The sequence below is a fragment of the Cyprinodon variegatus genome, unplaced genomic scaffold, assembly GCF_000732505.1.
Source record: "Cyprinodon variegatus isolate N-32 unplaced genomic scaffold, C_variegatus-1.0 Scaffold156, whole genome shotgun sequence".
In the NCBI taxonomy this organism is placed as follows: domain Eukaryota; kingdom Metazoa; phylum Chordata; class Actinopteri; order Cyprinodontiformes; family Cyprinodontidae; genus Cyprinodon; species Cyprinodon variegatus.
In genome coordinates, this window is record NW_015150609.1 from 853,487 (window position 1) to 873,590 (window position 20,104).

Below are 20,104 nucleotides of genomic sequence, written 5' to 3' on the forward strand. Positions count from 1 at the left end.
AAAAAAAAAACAGATCTGTTGAGTTGTAAACAGTTGAACCTGTATTGCACTTTTTCACAATTTTTGGAAAGTACATTTCTTACATATCTTGTGTTTTAAATATCAGAAGCTGTTTGTGTAATGTAGTGTCCTAGATAAGCAGCAGGCAGCTGGTCTTTTTTTTTTCTCTCTCTCTGTTTATTATTTTTTTGCTTCAGAGATGATATGAAAAGAGCGACTGAGTTGTTTCACTCGGCGGCTCGTGATGAGGAATTATGTTGTACCGCTTGTTCATGTACAGAGCTTTCTTTGCTTTCTGTAGAAGAAAAATAATCTGTGGCTTTTTAAAAAAATGTTGAAAAAGTTTTGGAGAAAAAAATGTTTTTTTATTGGTGCTCCTATACATTGTGTATACAAGCTATTAAGAATACTAACAAAGTAAACGTTTTTGCTCGTCTTTTTCATCTGAAATGGTTAAAAAGCTCAGTTGGAGCTGACAAAGGATTTATTCTTATATGTAACATTAGTAAATAAGTAGGTCAATGAGAGATCACACTCTGCCTACAGGCACATTTAAATAACCTAGAATATCATCTGAACTGAAACTTTCATGGCTTACATTTAATTAAAATATAAGATTTAATTTCTCTACAAACTTAGAGCCAACTTAATATGGTTAAAACATTAGAGACCACTTTAAGGAAGACAACCGATAGAAGGCTAATGTTGAACAATCTACCTGTTATCAAAGCACAAACAAGGAAAGTTGAGGGGAAGGAAAAAGTGTGGTTGAAAAAATGGTTGCACTAAAGTGTTTATAACTGCAAGTTTGAGATGACTGAAAACTTTCTCACCTGGAAAGAAGAACCAAGTTGCTGTGCAGTTCAAATCTCTTTTTGCATAAAAAAGCACATTCTGCAATTAAAATCAAAATCCCAGTGAACAAACCAAGCATAAGTATATGTATGCAGGTATCACTAAATGCATACTGATGTTTTTTAATCATCTCAGTAGTATTAAGCAGACTTTTACTATAATCTTTTTGTTATAATTTTTTGTTTAAACTTTTGAAACACATTGACAAATTAATACTGTTGTTATTTACTGATGCAATTCTGATGAAATTACAGTTGGTGGCGGTTCTACACCAAATGTACCACGGGGACAGGAAGGGGTCAGCAGGTTTCATGGGGGCACAGAAAAGCATGAAATAAAAAACAGGGCAAGGGATTCAAATATAGAAAACACTGATAAACAATGACACATGAAGTGAAATTTCTATTCAATTAGGTTTAATTAAATTCTGTTTAGGTCAATATACATTCATAATTTAAAATTTTACAGATTTTCGACTTAATTTAAGTTAAAATATTCCATTGTCTATCAAATCAGAATTAGAACTCAATAAAAACTGATCCAGCTGTAAAAAATACATTTAGCAGATGAAAACTAGAATCTTATCTCAATATCACTGAAGGTTTCACCTTATTATTTTTAAATAATTAGTCAAACGGAATTTGTAAAGAAAAAACAAAAGAAATGGAACCAAATGACCTATCAGTAACCATTGAGCCCGTTAGGAATTTTAAACAACACAGAATTAGCTATAAATGAATATTTCAGGTCTAAAAAGTTTAGATTTTTATTTTCTGGTGTGTCTATGAGGTTGAAACAATGATTTTTCCAACCTAATGTAAGGTGTATACATTTTTTTTTCTCCAGGGGTCACATTTGCAAAAAAAAATAAATTTGGTGTTAATCACCTGTATTACGTTTGTGCAGCAAACAGCAAACTTGTTTCCAAGTTAAAATTTAACTATTCATATTCATAGATTAACAGTTTCAGCATGAACAGATGTTCACTGGCCTCTACAAACTATTATTAATATCATTAAAATGATGGCAGTACAAAAATGTTATATATCTTAAAATATGGGGGGCTGGTTGGCCTTTTGACCTTTAATCTTTCATTGCACAAACAAAAATTTATGCTACACAAACCAGCACTAATGTGGCACAAACGTTTGACACCAACTTTGTCTGATTTCATAAAAGAGGGGAGGCTGGTTGATCTTTACCTTTTCATTAATATCTTTAAAGCCAAAGCAGCACAAACGAAAATGTTTGCTGCATAAACCAGCAAAAACGGAGTCGAGTTAATTGTCTGATTTGAAGAAGGTGGGGGGGCTGGTTGACCTTTGGTGACCTCTAGAAACATTTCTTTATATCATTAAATGATAGAGGCACAAACAAACATTTTTTCTGCACAAACCAGCACAAATGTTTGACACCAGTTTTGTCTGATTGGAAGAAGGTGGGGGGGGGACTTCACTCGGGTATTGCAAGCACAGGAATTACATGTGATGTTATGCAATAACTTTATATCAGGAACGAGCGCAGCACTAATCTTAAGTCCAACCAGAATTCTGTTAATTACTGGAGCCTTGTGGAGCCAAATTAATTACATCTTCTTCAAGTGCTTTACTCTTTTACTAAATGGTGTATTTATAAATCAGTTAAGTTCTTTGTAAGTTATTATTGTTACCTTTGTGAACATAAAATGATAAACAGTTTAAAAAAAGGATCATCTTAAATATTTAACATTTTTTATTTTATGCATTAAAATCTAAATTTGAATTAAGTTCTTGCACTGCATCATCATTAATGATTGATTTATTTTTGAAATTTCTCATCTAAAATACTTGATATCCTTTTAATTGAACAAAAAAGGAGATGTGGTGGGGTATTGCCACACTTGGAGCATTATGAACACTCCTTTTCTCAGTTTATTTTAGGACGTGCAAATTGGGTTATTTTTTGGGCCACAGGGCCAGGGCAGGTAGACCCAGTCCACCCCACAGGCCGAGGGGTGCTGGTACCTATCTTCAGCCATCTACGGGGGAGAGGCGAGGTACAACCTGGACACGTAACCAGTCCATTACAGGGCAACACAGAGACAAACAGGATATACAACCATTCATGCACACACTAACACATAAGGAGAATTTAGAGAAGCAGATTAATCTAACAGTCATGTTTCTGGACTGTGTTAGGAAGCCGCAGTAACCAGAGAGAACCCACGCATGCTCAGAGAGAACATGCAAACTCCATGCAGAAACATAGTTTCCCTAAATGAAGTATAAAAAAAACTTTTATATTGTTGCTGTCGAAACTATCATTACTACTAATATCTTCTAATATTCCTATTAGAAACTATGATATTGTTACGCAGTTATTAGAGTGAAGTCAAACAGTTTGCTATTTGGCATTGTTGTGTAATAGAGAGTGGACACCAGCAGGAGGCGCTGTAGCCATTCTCCAGACCTGATTCCGTCACTTCCGGTCGAGACGCTCTAACTGACAACAGGGACTATGGCGTCCAGCTCGGACCGGAATCCTCCTCCTTTCCCAGCATCAGAGGAGCCAGAGCCTGCGGCGTGTGACATGGCAGACGGGGACAGCGACGAAGGAGAGGACATTTTTGTTAACAACGTATGTGTCCGGCTGTGTCAGTTTATCTGCATTGTGACAAGAGAAGCTGGAAGAGTTCAGCCTCTTTATCTGATCTGAGCTGCTTCTAACAACTGAAAACCTTTGACAGTTCTGAAATTAAAAGAAGATTTAGTCGTAAAATTGGCCAAAGAGGCATTTTGGTTAAATCGTTTGGAATTATTCATCAGAAACTAATGGTTGTAATTCAACCATCAGCTAACACTGGTAGCTTTTAGTTGGTCTACATAGGTGTTTGTGTTATGTTAGTACATTTCAAGGCGTTATAGTTTTAATGCCTAGGTGAACATTTTGCTTTTTTTATTTTAAATATTTATTTATTTATGCTAATCATAAATTAAGTATTCTCCCTTTTCTACATTTGTTTCGTTGTTAGCAGATATAATCAGGGCTGGGATTTACCATTAGGCAATACTAGTCAGTTGCCTAGGGCCCCAAGTTCCTGGGGGGGCCCATAAAACTCTGTTTACATGTATGGTTAATACAGCTATGACTTATTTGTGCACATTAATTATGTTTTTGATAAAAAATACTTTTGCTAAAATGCCATCAGAATGCTTATAATAAATGTGTCTCAGCCCTCCCCCCTTCAGTGTCCTCATTGGATCAGTCCATTTGCTGCACATGTTCAGAAAGGTTCAAACAAATAGCAACAAATCATTTCAAAACAAACTATGTGAAGAGCAGTGTTGCCAACGTAGTGCTTTAGTCGCTATATTTAGCGACTTTTCAGACCCCTCCAGCACTTTTATTTTTAAAAAGCGCCTAGCGCCAAATCTAGCTACTTTTTGTCTGTTACTGGAGACTTTAGCGACAACATAGAAAAGCAGCAAACTCTGCTTTCCATAGCAAATAGATTGGTAACCCTGCCTCCTGCTCTCCTCTATCTTGTCTGCTGTCATGATTCATGCTGCCAATATTTAATCCAAATGAAAAATGGAGAATCAGATCAGCCTACAGTGAAAATAAGGACTGTGTTATTTACTTTTGCCGTAGCCTTTTTGGAAACACAGAAAGGCGCTTAGTCATTGGAAAAAATCATTACTTTTGAGACAGCATGAAAAGTCAGCTGAGTACAAAGCATAAAGAGGAAAACAAGAAGAAAAGGGACAAGAAGAGAGGGAGAAAACCTAGAACCAATAATGGATGTCTATTCTATTAAAATTTCTGTATCTGTATAATGGGTCTGTTTTATGTGTTGTTTTCTCAATCCAGAGGGCCCCCTGCCTGTCTTTGCCTAGGGCCCCAAATTTCCTAAATCCGCCCCTGCTGATAGATGCTCGCTGTTTGCGTGGTTGGACGTTTCTGAGTCAAATCTCGATATTTTGCAGAGCCACCCGGCTTCCGTCAGTCGAGGAGTTTCTCAACCAGAGGAGCCTGCAGACCTGTTCAGTGAGGAGGCCTCCTCTGCCAAACCTAACGGAGTTCATTCTGATGATGATGATGACCTGTTTGCAGGTGAACAGACCAGCACTAACAGCTATACTCACTGACCCACCTCTAAATGATTTTCAGATATGGTAGCAAACCGTTGCTTTGTAGATCTCATGGATCCATTCACCTCATACTGCAGAACTTTAACAACTGGTGCTCTATGCACTGCCTTTAGTGGTACTTCAAATGCTGGCTTTAATTATTTCTTAAGTTAGAGCAAATTAAGAGGGCTATAACCCTATAAAGCCCCAACAGACATTAAAAAAACCTTGTGCAGTTTAAATCACTGTTGCGACATGTTCGCTTAAGAAAGGTTTTATAGGACTGTGCTTGATAAAGATTAAATCGTAGTTGTACTGAAAAATGCGTTTTTAAACCTTTTCAATTTTTTTATGTTTATTTTCTTAGCCAAGCCAGATTTATATATGTGGTCCAATTTGAATTCAACACAGAAGGCATCTGGAAAGGTTCCTCCCTACCTTTAGCAAAAGGGAGGAGGTGATTGGATGGCACCTGCCTCCCTTGTCAAGCTTTTAGCCAAGAAGCTGTGTGTGTGTTTTATATTCACTCACTATTTGTATGTGGCGTCTACTTCATCCGCAACAAATCCAACAATGCTTTCCTGGTAAACCTCGGATGAAAGCATGTCTCTCCATGTAGAGTTTAGCAGCCACGTCAGCTGGTAATCATCACTGAGGACTTTTTCATCATTGTCACAAAGTTTTACCGCAGCAATGCCTTGTTTTTCAGCTTCAGCCACTTGGTCATCCATGAAGCGACTAAAGGAGATCATAACTGTAGGAAACCTCTGCAGCTTCTTGATTTCTTCATAGCTTCTTTATTTTTTGGTAAAAGATAAGGTAGCCTTAGCCGATAAGATATATCGAATTGTTAGGATCATTATCATTGATGATGTGTGAGTTTATTACACCTTAATATTAGCTGCCTGTTGCGTATCAGAACTGATGTTTTCCTTAATAGTTTATCTAATTAGGACAATTTCTCTCTCCGAATATACAGTTATAATCTTCATTCTGCACGTGTCAAAGATTTGGGAATGGAATGAGAGCGGTGTCCTTCAGCTAAGAATGAAGTGTAATATTTTGATAAGGCTGGAGCCATGGATGTCAACTCATCTGCAAACATGTATGATGTAAAAAGTGATGATGCAGACAGGAGATATATAAAATGCTTATTTAACTGTTTATCGGGGTCTCTTCATGATAAGTGAATCCGGCTGGTAAGCAGCTGCATTCTGTAACTCTAAGCAACTTCTCTGATCTGAGTAAGATTACAATTTCTTTCTAATGGTAATTTAATATATATATATAATATATATATATATATATATATATATATATAATATATAATTTGTGTTATTTAAAGATTTTGTCCCGAGTGATCTCTTTTCAGGAAAAAAAATCAGAGAGAAAGCTTCAAGGTGTAGACACAGAGGTTTCCTTTAACAGAACACTTACCAAATCTGGACGGGAGGGACGTGCAATCATCTTACCCATCCACAAAGGGACATATCGTCTCCCTTAAATGTTTTTAAAAAAAGAACTAGAATGTTTTCGTGCTAAAACAGACTGAGTAGCTACGTGTACAGGTGATTCCACCGCCTCAGCCATGTTTGCTTTGCTTCAGCCTGCTTCGTCTGGTTGATGTCATACACGTCACTGTGTTTCATTGGTGTGAAACATTTCTGTATTCGGGGTTAAGGCATCTATTGGCGGCATTTATAAACAGTCCATCGATTGCAGTACAAAATCTTCTGATCAATTGATTTGACTGTCTAATTCAGTTTGACTTTATCGATTTTATGCAAAGAATTTGTCATAAATAAAAAGCATGTGTTTTGTTTTTTGTCCCTAGAAGCACAAGCGGATTTAAACTCGGAAACAACTGAAAGCTCAGCTCAGAAGAATCGCTCCACCTCCTCTGGCCGTCCGTCTTCTCGAAGCCCTGCTGCTCTGCAGCCCACCTCCTTGGAGCAGGTACAGGCCTTATTAAACCCCCCCAACACAACCACCTCTTACTGTCTGTGCTTCATATTCCAAGGAACGCTTCTGTGGCGGCCAAATCCGTTCGCTTTTCAGAGTTTGCACTGTAGAAATGTTGTCTTGCTCATTGCAGCTGGAAGAGGACGAGGCCAAGGATAGCTTCGATGTGGATGTTGCTGTCACTAATCCAGAGAAAGTTGGTCAGTTTATTTTGTTTTTAAAGATATTTTTACAAATATAACTCATAACTAATCTGTCTCTTGTTTTTATCCCTCCCAGGAGATGGCATGAATGCGTATGTGGCCTACAAAGTATCCACCAGGGTGAGTGGTTAAGGCTCTGATATTCAAAGCCTTTTTGTTCATTATTACACGGCTACTCTCATCTTCTTTTTCCATGATTTCCTCTAGACATCTCTGCCTATGTTCAAAAGTAAGGTCTTCTCCAGCAGGAGGCGTTTCAGCGACTTCTTAGGCCTTTATGAAAAGCTCTCAGCCAAACAGTCGCTGCATGGCTGCATCATACCTCCTCCACCTGAGAAAAGTGTTGTGGGTAAGTGAAGGTTCCACATTTCGTCCCATTAAAACCACGATTTATGTTATTTGGATATTATATGACAGAACAGCAGAAAGTTGTACATTATTATGAAAGATAAATGCTGTTAAAAAGTCCTTATTCTAGCTTATCTCAGCCTGTGTGGGGGACCGCACATCCCCTAAATACAGCATCCTGATGGGGAAGCATAGTCAGAGCAGTATTATGCTGTGGGAATGCTTTTATTATGCATTCAAAAGGATGTTGGATTAAGATTAAAATGGCGGAAAGAATGTCGCAGCCTTGAAGGAAAACCTGTTAGTTTGCAAAAGACTGAAAACTCGTAACTCTAATGAGAATCGGAGGCCAGACTAAAAATGGATGTTTACCAAAGATCTTCATCCCATCTCACCGAACCTGCGGTGTTTTCTGCTTTCTGTCTCAAAAAACTAAAAACTTCATAAACTATTAGGAGTGTTGCTTGGAATGTACATACATTCTTTGCATGTTTTCTCTTTTAATGTTTGTGTTTCTTCTCTCTGGATCGTTAGGAATGACCAAAGTGAAGGTGGGTATGGATGACCCGTCATCTGTGGAGTTTGTGGAAAAGAGAAGAGCGGCTCTGGAGAGGTTTCCACACAGCTTTGGGTGTTGACGTTTTATTTGTCCACGTCTGCAGCTCTTACTTCATCTTGTCTTCGCTTTGTTTGGTGTAGGTATCTGGAGAGAATAGTGTCTCACCCGCTGTTACTACAAGATCCTGATGTCCGTGAATTCTTGGAAAGAGAAGATGTAAGTGCTTGAGGATTTTGAAATGACACACTATTAATATCCACTTTTTAATTTGGCAGTCATAAAAACGTTAAATATATTTTGTGGGATCAGGAGAATTTTCCCCAGAGGAAGATTCTGGGGCTGTAATTAAACCACTGGATCTTGAAACCAAATAACTGTCTATTGTCTAGTTTCAGTCAGTCTTTCCTGTAATCCATGTTAAACCTGCTACTGTCGAAGCGTGTTATAATTATCTCTGCAAAATGTTCTCCCTATAATCCAGTAATAAACTAGGCGTTTCAAAATATTTCAGCATCTGACCCTAAAAAATGACAATCCAACAGAGTGGTCACCCTCTAAAATTACATATAATAATTTCACTGTAATTATCTATAAAGTAAAGAAATTCTATTCATTTTTAAACAAATGCTTAGTTTTAAATTACATTTGATTATTTTGTTGTCCATTTTATAATTAATTGACATAATTATTTAAATCATGTATTGGATAAATTGATAAATCGCTTGGGTGTTGGTTCTACATTTACCTTTGGCATCATAACATACTAGCTCTATTCCATCACTAATATGCACAATGTGGATGATATTCTGCTAATTTTGAAAATGAAAATTTTTGCCATTGCAATAGTTCCATTAAATCACAGACAGGTACATAGACAGGGTGTTTGTTACCGCTGTAATAAATATCTGTTTATTTAACATGTTTTCTTAGTATTTGAATAATCTTTAAAGGCATGGTGGAGGATTTTTGCAAAGTTTTGAAAAGACCCGCCCTGTCCACTTAAAAAAAAAAATGCACATGCACAACCCTGTACCCGCTCCTGAGAAGGAACACCTTTTAAATGCCTGCGAGCGTGTGCACAAATCCATTTCTCCTCGTGCACAGTCTGTTTATAAGTTTCTGTTTGCATCGGTCATACAAGCTTATTTTCCAAAAGAAGATTTGCAATTTTTCCACTACGTCAGACTCACCACTGGTAAGTGAAAATGGGGACGAGCACATAGGACGGCCTTATGTTAACATATCACCAGAATGATTGTCACTTTGGAGGACCATTTATTTTGATGATCCACCCAGAAAAATAACATCCTCCACTATAACTTTAACTTGAATTAACAAGGTTACTTCTGTTGAAGAGTCTGAGATTATGGCCATAAAACAAGATCAGAGATGCAAAAATGGGGTTACTACATAATTTATAGAGAAAAGCCATTGTGAAATAATCCTTTGGACACCTGCTACCTGCAGGCAGGGAAGGTGGTGTTTTTCTTTTAAATATATTAAACCTACAGATTTCCACTAGTTTTGGCATCATTCATGGCTTCAATTTAAGAGGTAATCCTTGTAGGGCCGCAACTTACCATTATTTTGCAAATCAATTAATCTGATGAATAATTTTTTGATTAATCAATTAATAATCGGATAGCAGAAGGTTCCTTAAAGAAGATTTTTTGAGAAATGAAACCAGGTGAAACTTGAGCAGATTGACAGGTGAGAAAGATATTTTGATATTAAATCCAAAACATATTTTTTGTTTACAATTTTGTTTTAATGCCTGCTCTTATTGGTCGCCCTCTCTGCTAAAGGCATGTGTTAGAGTCTCTATACTCCAGTTAACGATTAATCAGTTACTGAATTAGTTGACAATTATTTCAATATTCAATTAATCACGATTAATCTATTTAAGTGTTCCAGCTCTAAATGTTTTTTGCTTACAGCAACACAAAATAGCCAGGTGTGCCAACTATATTTCATACAGCAGGAAATGAAGAGCTGATCAAGCTATGGGGGACCTCCAGTGGTTGTAGGTGCAGCTCTTTCTATTAAATAGCAGCTCTGATGCAAAAGAGGAGGAGGAGGGAGCCTTGATCTGCAGACATCATTGCCATTTACATTGCTGATAGCATAATGGAAAACTGTTTATTGTTTGAAATAAGTTATGACTATGTTATAAATCTTTGTTTGTCTTCAGCTCCCCAGAGCATTGAACACCCAGACGCTCAGTGGGGCTGGTTTCCTCAAAATGATCAACAGGGCTTCAGACGCCGTCAGCAAGATGACCATCAAGATGAACGAGTCTGACACTGTAAGGAGAGCCGGGAGGAAGCATCTGCTACACCTGCTGATGTTTAAAACAAACATGTTTTACACATTGCGGCATTATATATAGATGTAGATCGATAATATATAGAATTCATTGTTCACAGAAAAGTAAAACGCTTGAGTTTCATGGACCCCTGCCTGGTGTGTGAGGTGGCAGCATCATGCTGTGGACACTGATGCTGTTCCTGGATGTTTTGTTGAGGATAAAAACAAAGATGTTCTTTAGAATGAAGCCAAAAAAGCTTCGATATGCTGCTGCTGCTGTAAATTAAGAAAAATATAAATGATAGAAAATTGAGTTAAAGTACTTCACTTAATAAATTAGTTTTTTTCTCTTTGGTTTATTGTGTAGCTTTTGTTTTTGTCTCTTAGTGGTTCGAAGATAAATTCCAGGAGGTGGATACAGAGGAGCAGCAGCTGAGGAAGCTTCTCTCCATCGTTGATTCTCTGGTCAATCACAGAAAAGGTGAGCTAAATGCTAATTTAACGATTTTCAGTAGATGGAAGGGGAATGCTAGCCTGGGTGCCAGTCCGAACTTAGTCCCGCCCACAAGGTTTGAGTTCGGGGAAGTTCGGTCTGGCTCTGCTCCATAGTAGCGCGAGTATTAAAGCCCACTGTCAGGCGATCCAATCAAATTGTCAGGGCGGGCTTTATACGATGATGGACAGATGATCAAGAGTAACGTAATCAACCACGTGACCAAAGCGCGCTTGGGTGACAACAATAATGGCTGCCGCTGGAGAGTTTGGGTGAGTAGATTCTGCTATTAGGTCTGTTCTAGAAGATATCGACAGCAAATTAATTTTAAAAGAGGAACAGAGAAACGCGATCAAGGCTCATCTTCTTATTCTAGGCGTGAAACTGCACGCTTTGATTTTTGTGGACAACAACTATGCCTCGCTTAAGATACGTCACGCACTCCGTTGCTCTTATTGGTTGTAGGTCTATCCAATTGAGTACAGAGGCATTTTTTTTCCTGGTTCGTTCAAAACACGCCCCATAATCACAGCTCTATTGAGCAGTATCAGACTCATATTCTGACTAGAATTGAGTCGGACTACGTCAGGCTAGGGGAATGCAGCTCTGAACAATAAATGACCAAAGTTTTCTACTCTTTCCCTTTAACACCAGAGCTGTGTGTGAACACGGCCATGTTTGCCAAAAGCATGGCCATGCTGGGAAACTCTGAGGATAACACGGCCCTGTCCCGGGCCCTGTCCCAGCTGGCAGAGGTGGAGGACAAGATGGAGCAGCTGCATCAGGAGCAGGCGGGGAGCGACTTCTTCATCTTCGCAGAGCTGCTTGCTGACTACATTCGCCTGCTTGGTGCTGTGCGGGTAGGTGCGCCGTTATGCGAGAGGAAGTTCTGCAGAAAATGGCTGTTTTTTGTTGTTTTTCTTTTTTTTTTTCTGTTAAAGAAAATGTTCGGTCAGCAAGGAATAATCAATGGATCATTATTTATAACTAAAACTAACATGTTTGCTGTGATTTAATGAATTTAGTGTTAATCAGTAAAACAATAATTTTCGTTGCTGTCACTGAGTCTGGGAGCGGCCATTTTTGCCCAAATATAGTAACACCTCACTCCTGACATCTTCCAGCAGTGAGGTCACGGTACGGTAAGCCTAGCGCCATTCTCCCCGCTTTACAAGCAAAATCAATGGGAGCTACTAGACACATCTGCAATCAACAACAATTATTGAAGATATCCAGAGGACTTCACCATTGAAATTCACCAGAGCTATAGTGAAACTGACAATGCCCACGTGCATGGCAGCTGGATATTGGAATACATCGGATGAAAGTGAAAAAAACATTAGTTATTCCATTTTTCTGATTCCTGATCCTCCACGGACGGGTTCGTCGTTGGATTGCCAACTTGAAGAGGGAGGATTTGCCATCAAACTTCTGGCCAGAGAAAAAACACCTAATATGCAGCCAAAATTTCGAAGAAGAATGTTTTCAAGATTACTTGGATAATAGCACGTTGTGACAAACACCAGATACAGCACTGGGACTTGATCAACAGCCCATACCGCACCGTGACGTCACAAACCAGTCAGGGTATTCTCATTATGAGTTCGTATGAAATCGTAAGAAAAGTTATGCGCCGTAATTTCGTACGTTTTGCGCATGCGTATCTGACGCACCATTCAAGAACTTAGAATTTAAAAAACAATTAGCCCTAACCCTAAGATATAAAACAGCAAGCAACGTAGTTAGAGACATGAAGAAGTGATTATTGCACTGTTTTTCCCAGTTTTACGTCCGTCCGCGGATCTGCTTTTTTTTTCTGTCTGCCAGCGCATGCACACTGATAGGGTTTTTTGAGGAAAAAAGTCTTAAAACGTACGAAATAGTGTGCATAACTTTTCGTACGATTTCATACGAATTGATAATGAGAATATGTTGAACCAGTAGGTGGCAGTAGTGTTCTTTGACAAACATGGATGCCTCCAGTAAAGCACATTCAAATGAAAATTACTCTTAATTAAAAACACTTATTTATTCAACAGTATGTAATAATTGCATATTTAAAGTACTTTCAGAAGTTTGAATTCTGAATATGACGGGACTTTTCCTTTAAAAAATTATTATAATTTATAATTCTTTTTTATATTGTTGTCCTCCTAGTTAGTGAACTACCTACAGTATTATGTCCTTTTTTCATAATTATTGTCCTGTTATTACCATAAATACACAGATTAAACTTCCTCCAAGGCACAGATTAATAGTTTTCTTTAAGCCTGATTTAGCATTTTAATTCAGTCTGTTCTGGATAATTCAACAATAACACTCTTTTGTTTTTCTGTTAAGTCTTAAAGGTAAAAAAGTTAATTTCCATGTAGAGATTTCGACATAAAATCACAGAATAAATGGCTTGGATTCCAGCAGAAAATCAAGGATTTGATAAGTGATTACAGTTTCCTGTTCCTGATTTTTGATATTCCTCATCTGATTTTTACTGATCTCACAAAGATGCACTTCAGAAAATATTTGTTTGAAGAGTGAAAAAAGCTTGTTAGCTTTCAGCTTAAACAGAAAAAAAAGATTTGGTTTGATTTTGACCTGAGCTTCACTGATCAATCTTTATTTGCACAGAGTTGCTTTGACCAGCGCGTAAGGGCGTGGCAGCGATGGCAAGAGGCCCAGAGCACGCTACAGAAGAAGAGAGAAGCTGAAGCCAAGCTGCTGTGGGCTAACAAACCTGACAAGCTGCAGCAGGCAAAGGAAGAGATCACCGAGGTAAAGGCACATTTCACTTCAGTTGCTCCAGCTGGGAAGGTATTCCTTACCGTAATGCTAGGGTCAACAGCGACAGACGGATGTTCAAACAATCTGATGTGTAATTTTCAACTATCTGGTTGACTTCTAAAAGCTACCTAAGCCAAAATGATTGCGTTTGGCTTTAAATTAGCTCCAAAAGTGGCTATGTTCTAGTAACACCCTAAAGTTAAAATGGTCTGAGCTTCCTGTATGAAACGGTAAAGGTATTATCTGCATTTTTTTTATCATTGTTTTAGTTATATTAGAAGTGAGAGAAAATCTTTGGGATAAAAAAGCTTGAAAGGAACCCAGTCAGGCCAGACCGATACAGCTTGGCTTTACTTAAATATAGCTGACCCCTTTTTTTTTTTTTTTTTTGAGCATTGATAGAAAAGTAACTAAAAAGTTTGCAATCCCCAAATAAATTCAGTTTAAAGTTACTTGTTTTTTTCTAGAACTCAGAAAAAACAGCTTTAAGCTAAGATGATTTTTGGACTCGTTATTGGCTGCCTGGTCCAGCAGCTGTGCACATCCACACCTTTCTTCCTTCTCATTGATCGATTGACTTTATTGATTTTCCCAATGGAGAAATTTCCTCATTACATCGGCTCAATAGTCAAAAAGAAGAGGGTGCCAGAAGGAGAAAAAGGTGCCTCTGGGTATATAGAGTATATACGGTCCGTCCACATATATATTGAAATCTCCTATTTAACAGGATTATTATAAGGTTATTGCACAGGCTATTAAATTGTTATTTATATAGGGTTATTATATATATATATATAGTTATTGCACTGGGTATCAAATATAAGTGTGATTGCAGAACTTCTGGATAAATTAGAGGAGAGCAAAGATAGATTTAAGAAGTGGATTGCATCTCCAAACTCCACTACTGCTGCTAGTTTTGTTGCAAAGATGGAAAACCGTCCACAGATCAAACAGGTAGAGCTCTGATGCAGCGATGGGAATTTTCTTCCATTTTTTTTACCCAAATCCTAAAACTATAAATCACACCAAGGAACGCTGGTGATGGGGATGTGGGATTTCAAGGTTAGAGAGCTCTGCTCTGATGGAAGTTCCTGTTTGGTTCCTCATGACTCAATCAGCTCCTCCCAACAGAAACACGTCCACCATATAAGATTCCTTTATTGTGTTTCTATCTAATTTCATCAATGCAACTAAATCTAAACCTCTGCGGTGAGAGCGTTCATTGCTCCTCCCTCACCTCTTGCTACTATGTGACATTTGCTCCAGGATAAACATGTAATCCTGAATGCTTATTATATATTTAAGACCACATTGTCCTTTTCTATAGTGGCACAATACATTTAGAGCCTGTTTTGCCATACGAGGCTTATATATGACTTTTACATTTTTGCGGCTGCAGACAGAATTGTTTTTTGTTTTTTTGGTCCTATATGGCTCTGAGCAGTTTGAGTCGCTGACCCCTGTGTTAAACCATATAAAATCACGCTCACCCTTTCACTTGAAAACGTAGCCGGGTTTGTCTCTGTTATAAGCCAGCTGAGTAACCGTGTGCAGGAAAGTGATGGAGGTACGTGTTGGTGTAATGCTCTATGCTTTAAAGGGTTTTAAGCCATATAAACCATATAATGGAACAATGATTTGGTTTAATAGCGGTTGCCTTGGTTAAACCTTGATCATTTTAACCCTTGCTGCAGATTCAGTTGCTTGGTTATAGGATTATAAAGACCAAAGGCGGTGTGCTTTTGTTTCCGTTAAAAGAATTTACGAGTGCTTCAGGTCGGAATAGTTCAGATTTTTATCTAATCCTCCCATTTTTGAAAATGTTTTTGTTGTCAGTGGGAGTCAAAGGTTACTCAGTATGAGAGAGACTTCGACAGGATTGGGATGACTGTAAGGAGGGAGGTTCTCAGATTTGAGGTATGTTGAAAACTTTTCTTATCTTCAAGTCTTTTTTTCTTGTTTGTTTTCCATCCTTCATCTGCAGAGGGTGTGTGTTTATTAAGGCATGGCAGAGTCTCAGTCTTGCTCTTAATTTTGACCTGATTCCTGTTATTTTGTCATGAAAACATGGTTTCTAGTTATAAAGAGGTGCTGAAGTTGTAATTCCATTATTTTCTTGTAAGGTTGTGGATTTTAAGCGAAAAGAATCTCCCAGGGATTTTCGTTATACTACCACTTCTGCAGGTTTTGACCTATTTAAACAACACCCTTCACTTCATGCACTGTGGAAAAAAGAGAAGAGGAAATTACTGCAGCTGTCTTTTTCTTTTTTCTTTTTTAACTGCCAAAGATCTTGAGACGTGACAAGACTTTTCTCATTGCAGAAAGAAAAGGCCAAGGACTTCAAGAGCCAGATCATCAAGTACTTAGAGGCAATGCTGCAGTCTCAGCAGCGGGTAATTACCATTCATAAATAAAGTATTATATTAGGCTTCCACAACTTCAATTAAAAGCCTTTTGAAAATTATTATTTTACAACAGCACCTCAAACACTTATTGGCCCCTGGTGAGGATGTAAAATATGTTTTAAATGAATTTATCTGATTTGCAGGAGCAGAATCTGACACTTAAATGATAACATCAAAAGTTGCTTTTGTTTACACTCATTAGATGGGAAAAAAAAACATTTCAAGTCAGAAACTTTGGCATCTTCTACAATTCCTACAAAATAAATGCAATTTAGGCTTTTTCTAAGTTTGTAGGAAGCTGTAAATGGTCTGTTTCCCTAGATATGAATATGTTGGTGTAAAGAAACTCATTTCTTTCAGCCATTGTTAACTAATCTGAAATGGTGGCGGTAATTTATCCGCCATGATGTACAGTGATAAATGTGGGAGGGGAAAAAATTCTGATAGTTTAAATTGAACCGTGGCATTTCGTACAATTAGGCTTAGGTTCCACTTTTCAGCGTTACACACAACCAGTGGGTGTGGCCTAACATAAAGGATGCATTTTCAAAGGCACCTCATGGTAGAGGATAATCCCATAATTCCACATCCATCGCTACTCCTCCTCAAGTCACCGTCCACGTACATTGTCTCGGTCTGTCACCGTCAAAATACGTAGCTGAGCTATTTTTCGCTCCGCTCCGGTCCGACCAGGTTAAGATCCGCAGTTTTAATCGCACCAAACAGGGAAAAAAAACGTTGAGAAGATCTGGTTTGTCAAATTAAAATATTGTAACGACAGATAACAGGTAACTACAAATTAGAGCATAATTTTTATATATTCCCAAAAACTAAGACCGTTTAATGAAATGATTGGATGCAATCTATTGCCACTTTAACAAACCAGGAAGCAAATTTGTCATCTCCATCAAATTATTTATTTTATACTAAGAGGCTTAAAAGTTTAATCAAATCCAGTCAAAACAAACTAATGCTGAGTTTGGAAGTAGAGAACAAACGGTTCATAAAACAGAATTTTGTATGATCCTAGTTATCCCTGTTACAAAAATCCACAACAAAAAGAAAATATTTGGGCAGAAACTGCATTTATGCTGGATGCTGACAGGATTGTTTTTATGGGTCATATTAAATTAAGCATTCATTTCCGCATTTTTTGCTCCTATGAGCAGAAAAAAACCAAATCTGTTTTTTTCCCCAAAAGGATCTGGTTGCGTGAGCAGCAATTTAACTCTGAAATCGTTACTCTATGTTTTAACTGGATTCTGATTCATAATAAATGACTCCAGCTAAATGACTCATAAAATAACAATAACCAGGCTGGGGTTGGGCATTTATCATATTGTTTGTTGTTATAATTATAGACACTGGAAAAAATCTAAATCTACATAAGTAATTTTTTCTTAAAATAAGTGAATTTTTCTTGGATTGAGGAGGCAAAAGAGACATTTTGCCAATGGAACAAGACAATTTACACTTTAAAATAAGTAAACATAATTGCATTGTCTTATTTCAAGTGCATATTATCTAATTATCTTATTTTAAGAAGAAAAATACCCATTCCATTGGCAAACTAATTAACCTACTCAATTAAGGGTGAATACAGTCAATTTAAGAAATGTTTACTTATTTCTAGATCTTTTTTCCAGTGCATTGCTAGTCTTAATAACAATTTTAATTAATTGTATAAACAATAAATTGGAATTAGTGATGATAATAAAATGTGTGAATTTGTATTTCTAATATTTTTTTTCTTTCACTTATGATTAAATGCAGCTACTAAAGAATGTTTATTGATATAAATCACACTTCTTTATATAACTATTGTCCTGAAAAAAAGCTTATTCTAAATTTTAGTTTTTAGGCTACTTTGGGCTAGCCTGACGTAGTCCTACTCAATTCTAGTCAGAATTTGAGTCTGATACTGCTCCATAGAGCTGTGATTATGGGGCGTGTTTTGAACGAACCAGGAAAAAAATGCCTCTGCACTCAATTGGATAGACCTACAACCAATAAGAGCAACGGAGTGCGTGACGTATGTTAAGCGACCAAGGGAGCCAGCTGATAAATTAAACTTTTGCTGAATCCCGTAGGAAGGACGCCAAAAACATCTTTCTTTTCAACAAATGCCTTGATCGCGTTTTTCTGTTCCTCTTTTAAAATTAATTTGCTGTCGATATCTTCTAGAACAGACCTAATAGCAGAATCTACACACCTCAACTCTCCAGCGGCAGCCATTGTTGTTGTCACCCAAGCGCGCTTTGGTCACATGGTTGATTACGTTACTGTTGATCATCTGTCCATCATCGTATAAAGCCCGCCCTGACAATTTGATTGGCCCGCCAGATATTGTGCGAGCATACTCGCGCTACTGTTGAGCAATGCTTGAGGTTGAACTTCCCGACCTCAAACGTTGTGAGCGGGACTAAGTTCGGAATGGCACCCAGGCTAACTTTGGGCTACTGTCACAGTAAAAGAAAGTTTAAAAAAAAAAAAAACAATCAACTGGGCTTTCCGCTTCCCATCCAGGAAGCTTTTTCAATTCAAAATGTCAGGATTAGTGTTGAGTTAATGGGCTACTGTATAAAACCTCGAACTCAGCGCTATTTTTTTTACATTTTGTACTGGAAAAAGCTTCCTGGATGGGAAGCGACACGTCTTCAAACATGGAAACAAAGTCCAATGGATTGTTTTGTTTTTTTTTTTTTACTTTTTTTGGAATGACGTTGACCTGGATGACTGAGAATCTTCCCCACCAGACTTCAAAGAATACTGAAAGTATTTTTATCTTCAGTTTTATTGGTGTCACTACAGTACCAATAAATATCGAGATAAGATCTTAGGGCCATGTCGCAGACCGTGTTCCTATTGCTTTGGATTCACTGATCCCACTTCATGACTAGTTTATCTATTTACTGGAACAAAAAATTAAGTCACCCTTTGCATCTTTGGAACGTGTGCTTTACTGGAAAAGTTTCCTTCTAGCAATCAGAAAGTCGGTTTCAATTCCAATTGCTTTTTTGTTTTTTTTACGATTTAAGCGAAACATCTTAATGACCACTTCAAATATTTTCTGCTGCATTATCCAACACCACAAAATATATACTCCTGGTATAAAAAGTATGTAGCCATAGTAGATCTCTTTATACAGACCCTGCAAACATTTATATTATGGCAATAAATCTGTGTTATGCAGAGGTGAAAAAAGGAGAAAGATCCCTCCCTCTGTTTGCTTTAAGCTTGTAAAAGTTTAGAGAAGAATATGGATGCATGTAAAAATGTTAGATTATTTTAAACGGTTTATTCCCATTGTTAAATGAAATAAGAATTTACAGATTGATTTATCTATTAAAATCTTTTTATACATCTTTATTTGGGGGAGGGCTGTTTAAAGTATCAGTATAAGTTAATGTTTAATAAGACATGAAAAGTTCACCAGTGATTAACCAATCCATGTTTTAACAGTTTCTTTGTTCTTCTCGTTCTGATTTTCTTTCAGCTTATTAAGTTTTGGGAGGCGTTCCTGCCTGAGGCGAAGGCCATAGCTTAATGAATTGGATCTCCTTTCGTTTGTTTGTTTTGTTTTGTTTTATTATTGAAGAAAAAAAAAAAACCAACTGCCTTGTTGAACACGTTTACCTCTTTGCCAGGAGTCGAGAGGACTGTTTGGAAACACAGAAGAAACTTCCGTCCATTTTCTCTCTCTTATTGATTTAAATGAAATCTTCCTTATAGATGTTTGGTATAATAAGCTGCCACATTAATACATTATGTATTTTGACATTTTTGTGTGTGTTTTGTTAAAAGAATGATGGAAAGAAAGTTTGAAGTCTGACATGAACTTGCCTAAACTGTGTAAAAAAAACTCTCTCTTCCTATTAAATGTTATTGTTTTTTTGTTTCTTGTCCCTTTAATTGAATATATTAAAATCCTTCCCTGTAGTTTACATTGGACGACAGGCGTATGCAAGTCATTCCACTCCATTAGCCGCTGTTGAATAGATACATGTTACAAAAAGCTTTTTTTTTTTTTTTTTACTAAAACACCATTTTCAATGACTATAAGATGAATTAACCCATTAAGG

At 37.3% G+C, this 20,104-nt stretch overlaps 1 protein-coding gene across 1 annotated transcript; it reads left to right on the forward strand.

Moving 5' to 3' along the window:
• The first annotated feature begins 3,316 nt into the window (after positions 1 to 3,316).
• Positions 3,317 to 19,619, forward strand: LOC107086522 (sorting nexin-1-like). Its single transcript, XM_015377511.1, has 15 exons — positions 3,317 to 3,471; positions 4,821 to 4,947; positions 6,799 to 6,920; positions 7,060 to 7,126; positions 7,206 to 7,249; positions 7,337 to 7,478; positions 8,012 to 8,090; positions 8,177 to 8,252; positions 10,228 to 10,341; positions 10,731 to 10,824; positions 11,491 to 11,696; positions 13,462 to 13,605; positions 15,451 to 15,531; positions 15,939 to 16,010; positions 19,519 to 19,619. The coding sequence occupies exons 1-15, from the start codon at positions 3,352 to 3,354 to the stop codon at positions 19,567 to 19,569; spliced, it is 1,539 nt and encodes a 512-aa protein (XP_015232997.1). The 5' UTR covers positions 3,317 to 3,351; the 3' UTR covers positions 19,570 to 19,619.
• Positions 19,620 to 20,104: the final 485 nt, after the last annotated feature.